The 11,798-nt window shown below is 50.1% G+C and overlaps 1 protein-coding gene across 2 annotated transcripts in view; it reads right to left on the bottom strand.

Annotated features, from left to right (window-relative positions):
- LOC119964875 (flavin-containing monooxygenase 5-like) overlaps window positions 1-11,550 on the bottom strand; it is a 108,982-nt gene extending 97,432 nt beyond the window's left edge. The window contains exon 1 of one of the 2 annotated variants that reach the window (XM_038794952.1): window positions 11,490-11,550. Coding sequence is in view for 1 of the 2 variants with exons in the window: in XM_038794948.1 (XP_038650876.1) it covers window positions 2,896-2,928 (33 nt within the window). In the remaining variant the exon portion in view is untranslated. Of the gene's footprint in view, window positions 1-2,895; window positions 2,973-11,489 lie in introns of those variants that run through there. The other variant, XM_038794948.1, reaches the window with a different exon arrangement.
- Window positions 11,551-11,798: the final 248 nt, after the last annotated feature.

Genomic DNA, 11,798 nt, shown 5'->3' with positions numbered 1-11,798 from the left:
CTTCTCACCACACCCCTCCCCCTTCTTAACCCCACCCCATCCCCCTCAACCCCCTCCCCCTTCGTAGCCCCCTTTCTCAACCCACCACCCTCCTCAACCCATCCCCCTCTCTCCCCTTCTGAACCCCACCTCCTCTCCCCATTCCAAACCCCACCCCCTTTCAACCCCACCCTCCTCCCCCGCTCAACCCCACGCCCCCTCCTGCTCCCAACCCCACCCCCCTCCCAACCCCACCCCCCACAACCCCTCCCCCCACAACCCCTCCCTCTCAACCACTCCCCCCTCAAACCCCTCCCCCTTCTCAGCCCCTCCCCTCCCCCCAAACCCCACCCCCTCCCCCTTCACAACCCCACCCCTCCCCCCGACCCCACCCCTCCCCCTTCGTAACTCCCTCCCCCTTTCTCAATCCACCACCCTCCTCCCTTCTCAACCCACCCCCTCTTTTCCCTTCCGAACCCCACCTCCTCTCCCCATTCCCAACCCACCCCCTTTCCCTCTTTCCAACCCTACTCCCTCTCTCCCCTTCCCAGCCCCACGCCCTCTCCCTCTTCCCCAGCCCCTCTCCCCCTTCCCAACCCCACCCCCTCTCACTCCTCAACCCCACCCCCTTTCCCCACTTCACAGCCCCACCTCCTTCCCTTCCCAACCCCACCCCCCCACTCCTTCTCAGCCCCACCTCCTTCCCTTCCCAACCCCACCCCCCTCACTCCTTCTCAGCCCCACCTCCTTCCCTTCCCAACCCCACCCCCTCACTCCTTCTCAGTCCCACCTCCTTCCCTTCCCAACCCCACCCCCCTCACTCCTTCACAGCCCCACCTCCTTCCCTTCCCAACCCCCCTCACTCCTTCTCAGCCCCACCTCCTTCCCCTTTCAGCCCCACCCCCTCACTCCTTCTCAGCCTCACCCCTTCTCCTCCCTTCCCAATCTACCCCCCTCACCCTTCGCAACCCCACCCCCTCCCAACCCCATCCCTCTCTCAACCCCTCCTCTCTCCTCCCCCCTCAACCCCACCCCCTTCCCCTTCTCAACCCCGCCCCCTCCCCTTCTCAATCCCACCCTCGCCCCTTTCTCAATCCCATCCCCACCTCCCTTCTCAACCCCACCCCTCTTCCCTCTTCTCAACCCCCTCTCAATCCCACCCCCTCTCCCCCTTTTCAATCCCATCCTCAAGAAAATCGATCTGAGGCCTTCACACCCTTTTTCAATCTGGATGTTGTTTGTTTTGCTTACTTCAAAACTGAAGGACGTTGAGCGTGCCTGTCTCACTCCACTCAGTGTAATTACAATTGCAATAAAAGTCACCATGCGAGCAACATCCACATCACCAGAATTATCTTCTGGAGGTAACGAGCAAAGGCCAATTCAGGACAACAATTCTGCCCCTGGGAGTAAGTTTGCTGACTGTTGCCATGGTCACTGTTATCTACAGCTGTTTTTTCCCCAAGTCATTGAATAAAGTCCAAAGTGAACTTGGCTTTCCTTTTTATTTTGATAGTGACTTGGAACGTGGCCACTCAATGACTGAACTGGCGGACGGGGACTTCAATTAACCTAAGTGGAGCAAATACTGTGATTTGTTGCTTAAAATCCAATGTTAGCGCTGACGCTTTAAGATTAATTTTCTCTCCCGGAAACTTTAATTGCATGAACAACACACCATGAAGGACCACAACGTTTTTGCCACCAGTGGTATAATGCAAGACTTGCATCCAGACAGAATTTACATTGATATCAAAAGGAAAACATCGTTTTTGTCAGGTTTTAACATGTTTTAGTGGTGTGCAGTACGATTCCCAATGTATGAAGGTCCAGCTCGCACAGGTACAAAGGAATAGTACAATGTATGCAATGAAAGGACTTGGAAACGGGGTAAACACCGAGGAGGATATTAAGTGACTTCAGGAAAACATAGACTGGTGAAATGGGAATATGGAACTTTTATTTGTTAATTTACAGTAGTCAATTATTGTTTTCCAATTGAGGGGCCATTTAACATGGCCAATCCACCTAACCTGCACATCTTTGGGTTGTGGGGGTGAAACCCACGTAGACACGGGGAGAATGTGTAAACTCCAACGGACAGTGATCCAGGGCCAGGATCAAACCTGGATCCTCAGCGCCATGAGACAGCAGTGCTAACCACTGTGCCACTAGCAGGAAGATGGCACTTAACACCAAGAAAAGTGCATTAGTGCATTTTTGGAAGGAAGAATGATAATAATAATGGCAGGAATGTAAACTAATGGCGCAGGATGTGAGACAGCAGTGCACTGTGCCACCAGTAGTGAAGTCTATTCTGCGTAAGTAGTAGTCTATTTTTTAGAATGGAACCCTCGGCTTTATAAATTGAGGATAGAGTAAAGCAAGGAGTGATACTAACCCTTTTTAAAATCACTGAGCATTCTCTCCAATTCCGGAGATCACACTTTAGGAAGAATGTCTAGATCTTGAAGGTAGTGCAGAGGAGATATTCTAGAATGATATCAGGGATGAGGAACTTTAATTAGTTGGGGTTTGATAAGTTGGATAGAGAGAAACCAAGCTGGCAGGAGGGTGAGCAACAGGGGATTTAAGGTAAATGACAAAACAGCCAGAGGGAAGGAGAGGACAATTATTTTAAGGAAGCAAGTTATGATGATCTGGAATGCATTGCCGGGAGTCGGAAGCAGATTCAATAACTTTCAAAGGAGATCTGGAAAAGACTACCCAAAAATGAAAATGAAAATCCAGGACAATGGGACAAGTGCAGGGGAATGGGGATAATTGGGCAGCTCTCTGAAATAATGGCATTCTTCAATTGTGGATGTTTTAAAAAAGAAAATAAAGTAGAAATTAAAATGAAAATTCAGAATTGAATAGTGGACAGTGCATTGTATTTACTGCGGTCATACCAACCAATAATGTCACTGAGGCAGGCAATCTGCTCATCGTTCCAATTGCTGCTCGTTGTCCAGAAATGGGCCTGTTAGCTTTCCTTACATTAGTCGAGACTTCAAAACAATTATCATCGAAGCCCATGGAGGTATTCTGCGAGATGATAAATATAAATGCAAGCTCCTTATTTAGAGCACATTAGTGGAATTCTCCACGGTTGCATCAAAAGTTTGTTATTCCGACAATAGCAACCACCATTTAAACCTAAGTGAGTTTAAACGACAAAAGGGAAAGTCTATGATAGGGTGGAGGATAGGATTGGTTGAATGACAAAAGGGTTTAGGGTGCCAGGCCGAAGGGAGTGGCAATGGGACTGTGGTAGTAACCACTGCTGTATATATTAGGGTATGTAGTATGTATGGTAAGGACCTGTACTACAGGTCACCGGGGCAGTCCCTGCCTGCTGGCTCTGCCCAGCAGGCAGAGTATAAATATGTGTGCTCCCCATACAGCAGCCATTTTGCCAGTTGCTGTGGGAGGCCACACATCTTAGTGTAATAAAGCCTCAGTTGTATTCAACTCTCGTCTTTGTGCAATTGATCGTGCACAGTTTTCAGAAGATGAGCCTCCGCATCAAGCCGGATCGCCTGCAGCTGGATCCGCAATCAAGCAACGCCAAAAAGGACTTTGAACACTGGCTAGCTTGTTTCGAAGCTTACATCAGATCTGCACCAGACCCAATTCTGGAAGCTCAGAAGATCTAGATCCTCTACATGCGGCTGAGCTCCAGCGTTTTTCCGCTTATCCAGGACGCGACAACCTACGATGAAGCCATGGCGCTACTGAAAGAGAATGACGCTCAGCAGACTAACATGCTTTACGCCAGGCACATCCTCTCAACTCATAGTCAACTCCCTGGTGAGTCAATAGAAGATTTCTGGCCTGCCCTAATTCCCCTGGTCAGAGACTGTGACTATCAGGCCGTCACTGCCACGAAACACTCGAATTTACTCATGCGGGACGCTTTCGTTATGGGGATTGCATCAGATCACATCCGCCAGCGACTTTTAGAGGGGGCCACGCTCGACCTCGTGGCAACCAAAAAGCTGGCGCTATCGATGACGGTCGCCTCGCGCAATATCCAGGCCTACACCCCCGGCGGCGTGGCCCACCCCTCTAACGCATCATGGACCCCACAGATGGCCGCCCCATCGGGGACCACACTCAGCCAATCCTACGCCTGCACCACGCGCCAACCAGCCAACCCCAGGAGCCCCAGATGTTACTTTTGTGGGCAGTCAAAACACCCCCACCAATGCTGCCCATACCCCCTCCCGCGCATATCTGATATGGTCAATCAGATTGCACAGTACCAGGTCTTCTCAACTGTAGACCTAAAATCCGCCTACCACTACCTCCCCATCTGTAAGGCGGACCGCCCATACACTGCCTTCAAGGCAGACGGCTGCCTCTACCATTTTCTTAGGGTTCCCTTCGGCGTCACCAACGGGGTCTCGGTCTTCCAAAGGGAGATGGACCGAATGGTTGACGGGTACGGGCTGCGGGTCACTTTCCCGTACCTAGACAATGTCACCATCTGCGGCCACGATCAGCAGGATCATGATGCCAATCTTGCCAAATTTCTCCACACCACCACTCTCCTAAACCTCACTTATAACAAGGAGAAGTGGGTATTCAGCACAAACCGCTTAGCCATCCTCGGCTATGTAGTCCAGAACGGAGTTCTGGGGCCCGACCCCGACTGCATGCGCCCCCTCATGGAACTCCCCCTTCCCCACTGCCCCAAGGCCCTCAAGCGCTGCCTGGGGTTCTTTTCTTACTACGCCCAGTGGGTTCCAAATTATGCGGACTGCAAATTATGCGGCCACTCATCCAGTCCACCCTTTTCCCCCTGACGGCCGAGGCTCACCAGGCCTTCAACCGTATTAGGGCCGACATCGCCAAGGCCGCGATGCACGCGGTCGACGAGTCGTTACCCTCTCAAGTGGAGAGCGACGCATCAGACGTCGCTCTAGCTGCCACCCTTAACCAGGCAGGCAGGCCCATGGCATTCTTTCCACAAACGCTTCATGCCTCCGAAATTCGGCACTCCTCCGTCGAAAAAGAGGCTCAGGTCATCGTTGAAGCTGTGCGGCATTGGAAGCATTACCTGGCAGGCAGGAGCTTCACTCTCCTCACTGACCAACGGTCGGCAGCCGTCATGTTTAACAACATACAGCAGGGCTGTGCGGAGTGCAAACCACACTTCTACTCTCCACCTACAACTACGAGATTTTGTATCGTCCCGGTAAGCTCAACGAGTCCCCCGATGTCCTATCCCGAGGTACATGTGCCAGTGCACAGATGGACCGACTCCGAACTCTGCACGACAACCTTTGTCACCCGGGAGTCACACGGTTGTACGATTTCATTAAGGCCCGCAATCTGCCCTATTCCGTCGAGGAAGTCAGAGCCATCACCAGAGACTGCCAGGTCTGCGCGGAGTGCAAACCACACTTCTACCAGCCGGACCGTGCATGCCTGGTGAAGGCCTCCCGCCCCTTTGAACGCCTCAGCAAGGTCTTGCTCAGCAACCCCTCCCCTCCACCGACCGGAACACGTATTTTCTCAGTGTGGTCAATGAGTACTCCAGATTCCCCTTCGCTATCCCATGCCCGTCATGACGTCTGCCACCATCATCAAAGTCCTCAACCCTATCTTCGCTCTGTTCGCCTTCCCCGCATACATCCACAGTGACAGGGGATCCTCATTCATGAGTGATGACCTGCGTCAGTTCCTGCTCAGCAGGGGTATCGCCTCGAGCAGGACGACTAGCTATAACCCCCGGGGAAACAGGTGGAGAGGGAGAACGGGACGGTCTGGAGGGCCGTCCAGCTGGCCCTATGGTCCAGAAATCTCCCGGCCTCCCGCTGGCAGGAGGTCCTCCCTGATGCACTGCACTCCATTCGGTCGCTCCTATGCACTGCGACTAACCACACCCCATGAACGTCTCTTTGCCTTCTCCAGGCAGTCCACATCCGGGATGTCGCTCCCGACTTGGCTCGCAGCTCCAGGACCTGTACTCCTCCGTACGCACGTACGACTCCACAAGGCAGACCCGTTGGTGGAAAGGATGCAGTTACTCCACGCTAACCCCCAGTATGCCTACGTAGCGTACCCCGACGGCTGCCAAGATACTGTCTCTCTCAGGGACCTGGCACCAGCAGGTTCCACACACAGGTTCCCCAGCCTGGCACCACCCTCCCCTCCCCTGGCACACCCAGCAGCAAACCCCCCCCCCCCCCCCCCCCCCCCCAAGACCATCCGTCCTCCCCTTGCCGATGTCCGAGGATGAAGAGGATCTCGGCACGCTCCCGGAGTCACAAAGGACCAGACCCACGCCAGAATCGCCGCCACCACTGCGTCGCTCCCAACGTCAGATCAAGGCTCCAGACCGGCTAAACCTGTAATTGGTTTTGGACTCAAAATTGTTTTCTCTATATATTAAACTTGTGCTGTATATAGTTCTCCACCACCCCCGCCGGACTCAAATTTAACAATGTGGTAGTAACCACTGCTGTATATATTAGGGTATGTATGGTAACGCCCAGTAGGCAGAGTATAAATATGTGTGCTCCCCGTACAGCAGCCATTTCGCCAGCTGCTGTAGGAGGCCACACATCTTAGTGTAATAAAGCCTAAGTTGTATTCAACTCTCATCTTTGTGCAATTGATCGTGCATCAGGGACAAATAAACAAAAGACATGTCTAAAGGAGGTGTGAATGGCAGGATCAGACTCTCTGAAAGCAGATGAAAAGGGGGAAACAGGAGATTAAAAAAGAAAAGAGAAAGAAAAACAGACTTGATTGAACCCTGCTAGAAGGCCGTAGAGCATCAAATGGAAAGACTTTAGTTTTATACGGTCGAAAACAAAGCAGGGATAAAGTGATTTAGAAACACGTTAGGGTCTAAACAGGAGACCTCAGTAAAGGTCTGTCTATTTACGTTGCTTTTAACATATTTAAGTTTTTGTGCACACAACTCAAGTCATTTTGTGGGATGGGTTTTGCATCAGCCAGGGTACAAATTATACTTATACCTGGGCTCGGGGAGTGTGGTGATATGCATCACTGTAAATATACAAGGGGTTAATGTAAGTACACGTAGACTAGATAGACACTAGAAGGAGTACCAGAGACATGACACACAGACATTCAACCAATAGGTCAGTAAGATAGGACACGACCAATGGGCAGTCACGATACACATAGAGGTGACACTACAACAGGAGGGCATTACACCAACCCACATATAAAGGACACAGCACACATGATCTTCCTCTTTCCAGTGGAGACACTCAGTGAGTACACAGGGTTGATTCAACACATCACACCCACCACCTGGATTGTAGCAGACTGGTTCGTCAGTCTGAGTAGCTATAGCAGGATTAACAGGAGAGTCGAATCCAAGTAGGAGAATTGTTAACAGTTTAATAAACGTGTTAAAGCTATCTCCAAGTCTGAAACTTCCTTTGTCAGAGTGCACATCAAGGAAGCAGCTTATGCGACGTCAAGAGCAGAGTGACTGTTAAATCCATATAGTTACAACTCAGCAAACAGTGGCGTGGTTCAGGCAGAGATTAGAGATCTACCCGATAGCGTCCAACCTAGATGGTGTGGCAGATGCAGAGAAAATAAAGCTTTTATTTACCAACGCGGGTCCAGAAGCAGCTGAAATCTTCCAGACCTTCAAATACTCAAAGGGGCAAAACAAGAGCGACTTCCAGGCAATCCTGGCCAAATTCCAAGAATTCTGCGAGGGATGTACAAGAAAAAACGGCGCCAAAACGCACCACGAGGTATGCTTGCAGCAGAAATCTGCAGTTTTGAATTGCAGCCATCTTGGTAAAGGTGCTGCAAATGCGCAGTTGAGAAAAAGGCCCCAAGTAAAGGAACAGCGATCTGAGCATGCCCAATCGCTTCCTGTGACCTACGTCGCACGCTTCGTGACGTCAGAGGCCCCAGGCCACGCCCACTTAAAGCGGAAATGTCCCAAAATACGAAAAAAATAGGTTTAAAGCTGTAAAACCTGATTCTTTCACCTGGAAGGACAGCACAATGCCTGCCATTCAACTAGTAGCTGAAAGTAACCTCCGCAGAACCCTGCAACAAGCAGTTAGCACCACCCAAAGAGATGATACAGTCCTTGAATACTACAACTCCGACCTTGATTTCTTCTTTGGACATCACGAGCCCAATGCCAGCTCCGACACAAAAAGTGATGATATGGCCCCAGAAGACTATGACTCAGACAAAGATTTCATCATTGGAGATGGCGGCCCCAGTACCAAATCCAAACCACAATGAGATGTGTTCTACAGTGACGAATCCGACACAGATGCGGATGTGTTCTTCGGATTTGAGGATCCTCAGCCCAGCAGATATGACATCCCGAGTGCAGGATTACGCTACGGCCTGACACCAAGAGACAGAGAGCGGTACGAGCCTACAGAGAGCGGCCTGCTGCCACACAGAGAGTGGTCCATGCACCGCAAAGTGTTCCCGACTCCACACAGAGAGTGGTCCACGCACCACGAAGGGTCTCAGCCTCCACACAGAAAGCGATGAAAGACTCCACAGCAAGACAACTGCACGTCTCCACACAGAAAGTGACTCCAGTGTCACAAGCCTCCGCAGCGAGCCCGTGGTCAGACTCCACGATAGAATCAATGCAAGACTCCACACCACAGTCCTTGCATGAACAAGAAGTGACTCGAGTGACACAAGCCTCCACAGCGAGCTCGTGAACAGCCTCCACGATAGAAGCAACGCAAGACTCCAAAGTCCTTGCATGAACAAGACCATGAGGGTCTAGCAACCTCCTCTGAGCAACCAGCAGCAGACGATGCACGTCTGCCATGCTCAAGTGAACAACAGAAAGACTATGACAGTCTGCCATGCTCAAGTGCACAGCAAGAAGACTATGACAGTCTACCAAGCTCAAGTGAACAACAAAGTGACTATGACAGTCCACCCAGATTGTTTGAGCCACCAGAAGAAGACTCTGACAGTCGACCCAGCTCAAGTGAACAACAAGAAGCTACTGAGGCTCTACCCACTGTATGTGAGACAAGTGACGACGGCATCCCACTTCCCATACAAGATGTGCAACGTGACAGACTTCAGCTAGTGTGTACAGAGGCACTCGACGATCACAGTGAGACTACTGGTGACTCCGGTGACACCACGTTACTTCAAACCTCATTTGCTCGAGCCTCTCCACAAGCAAATGCATTCCTGAATGTTTTGACTCCGGACGGGGAGCATCACGAAACCTCAGAAGCTGCAAGTGACACTGAAATGACTCCGGACGGGGAGCATCAAGAAATTTCAGCTGACTCCAGTGAACCTGCAATGACTCCAGATGGGGAGCATCGACAAACAAAAACTGACTCAGGTGACACAGACCAGACTCCAGACGGGGAGCATCGACAAACCAACACTGACTCAGGTGAAACAGACCAGACTCCAGACGGGGAGAAACCACAAGCCAAAGCTGATTCAAGTAAGCCAGACATGACTTCAGACGTGGAGTGCTGCAAACTGAATGACAGCACGCTCAGGAAAACAGCAGATGCCACAAAGTACGCTGACACGAGTAACTGTGTGAAAGACTCATCTTATCCACAGAGTGTGGTCCTTGAGCGCAGCAAACACGGTAACAAAACCAACCGACACAACACAACCTATGAAAACCGTATCAAAGACAACGACACAACGCATACCAGAGACAACATCGTCGACAGCAAGCACGACAAAGACTACACAAATGGAACTACGACTGGTACAACTCTGCCCATGAGGGACACTGTTACTGCTCAGCTTAGTACAATGACATACCACGGCAGGACGACACAGATTGCAAACATTGCGACCACAAGTATCGGAAGAAAAAAAGACTCCAACAAAGTGATTTGACCACTTCTTGGTTCCTTACACATAGGGACACTGATGGCATTCACAAGGACATGCCACCATCAACATCACCAACTCACCAACCAAACAAGAAAGACACTCGCCAATATTGATTAATGAATTTTGGATTCATACATATGATTTGGACTTATTGTTTAATGATCACTGTCATCATAACTTGTACAGAGCATCACGTATCTACTGTTTTTGTTAAATTTTCTTTAACATTGTGCAGAAAATCTGTAACACGAAAAAAGGGGGATGTGGTGATATGCATTGCTGTAAATACACAAGGGGTTGATGTAAGTACACGTAGACTAGATAGACACTAGAGGGAGCACCAGAGACATGACACACAGACATTCAACCAATAGGTCAGTAAGATAGGACACGACCAATGGGCAGTCACGATACACACAGTGGTGACACTACCACAGCAGGGCATTACACCAACCCATATAAAAAGAACACAGCACACATGATCCTCCTCTTTCCAGTGGAGACACTCAGTTAGTACAGACGCAAGGTTGATTCAACATCACACCCACCACGTGGATTGTAGCAGACTGGTTCGCCAGTCTGAAAATGAAAATCGCTTATTGTCACGATTAGGCTTCTATGAAGTTACTGTGAAAAGCCCCTAGTCGCCACATTCCGGCGCCTGTTCGGGGAGGCTGTTACAGGAATTGAACCGTGCTGCTGGCCTGCCTTGGTGTGCTTTAAAAGCCAGTGATTTAGCCCAGTGTGCTAAACCAGCCCCTTGTGCTAAACCAGCTATAGAAGGATTAACAGTAGTGGCAAATCCGAGTAGGAGAATTGTAAATAGTTTAATAAACGTGTTGAAGTTATCTCCACGTCTGAACCTTCCTTTGTCAGAGTGAACATCAAGGAAGCAGCTTAATGCTACCCCAAGAGCATAACAAGACAGGGAGAAGACGGGAATAGTTCACCAGAGTTTCCAAAAATAAAGTTGGTCTTCAGTGGCTCCGCCCAATGATTTCCTTCTATCCCCATAGTCTGGACATTGGTCTGCACAATTACAAGCCCAACCATGCCAGCTACAGCACCAGGAGAGTGGTGCTTCAGCCAAGGTATTGGCCAGGGTCTGGTCCAGACTGGGACTGGGTCACTCACCGGCGGGGTATCAACGTGGATCTCTGACCCCCGGCATGGACAGCATGGAAGTGAGACCCCCAGCTCTGCCCACAAACATGCCCCGGTTAGGCTGCCCTGAACTGAACCACACATGGGCCGGAGGCTCTGAATTCCCCGCTACCCCTGGGAGTGGGGGGAGCTGAACTGAGAGATTCTTGGCTGCAATCGAAAGAATGTGCTCGGCTGGGGCGGGCGGGGAGTGAAGAGAGCAAAAAATAAGCAAAACGATAGAGTGCGAAAACGTGACAAGTCTTTTCTCTGGATTCATACAAAAAATACAACTTTCTAATTTAACTTTATTTTTAAACAAATCGAATAAGTCACACAGATCCCACTGCTTTGGACTCTCGCCAGGCTCAACCTATCATTGAAATGTGTATCGGATTGCACAAAGCAGCAAGTTGCATATCGAATGCAAACCGGCGACTGGAAAGAGAGGATTCCTGTCAGTCTGCCACAGAAGATAGTTAATGGCATTTACTCACCCTCTTTCCCGAGCCCTTTCTCCCACTCTGTTATCCACAAATCTTATCTTGCAAGTGACGTCGTTTCTGCGTCAACTGCTAACCCAGGAAGTGAAATCTGGTGAAGGCTGTTTTTCCACCTCTCAAACGCACGCGTTTATTTTTTCTTCCCTACAGAAATTATTTCATAAGCAAGTTATCATCAAACTTTGGCACACGCCGCCCAGGGAGGCGGTGGAAACAGAATTAGATTCATTCGAATGTAAATTGGTAAAGTTGATTTCACAAAAAAAAAGGATAGAGCATAGGAATAGTTTGGAACTTAGTTTG

The sequence above is a fragment of the Scyliorhinus canicula genome, chromosome 4 (genome assembly GCF_902713615.1).
Source record: "Scyliorhinus canicula chromosome 4, sScyCan1.1, whole genome shotgun sequence".
In the NCBI taxonomy this organism is placed as follows: Eukaryota; Metazoa; Chordata; class Chondrichthyes; order Carcharhiniformes; family Scyliorhinidae; genus Scyliorhinus; species Scyliorhinus canicula.
Note: the sequence above shows the minus strand (reverse complement) of the source record. Positions and strands in the feature narration are given on the sequence as shown.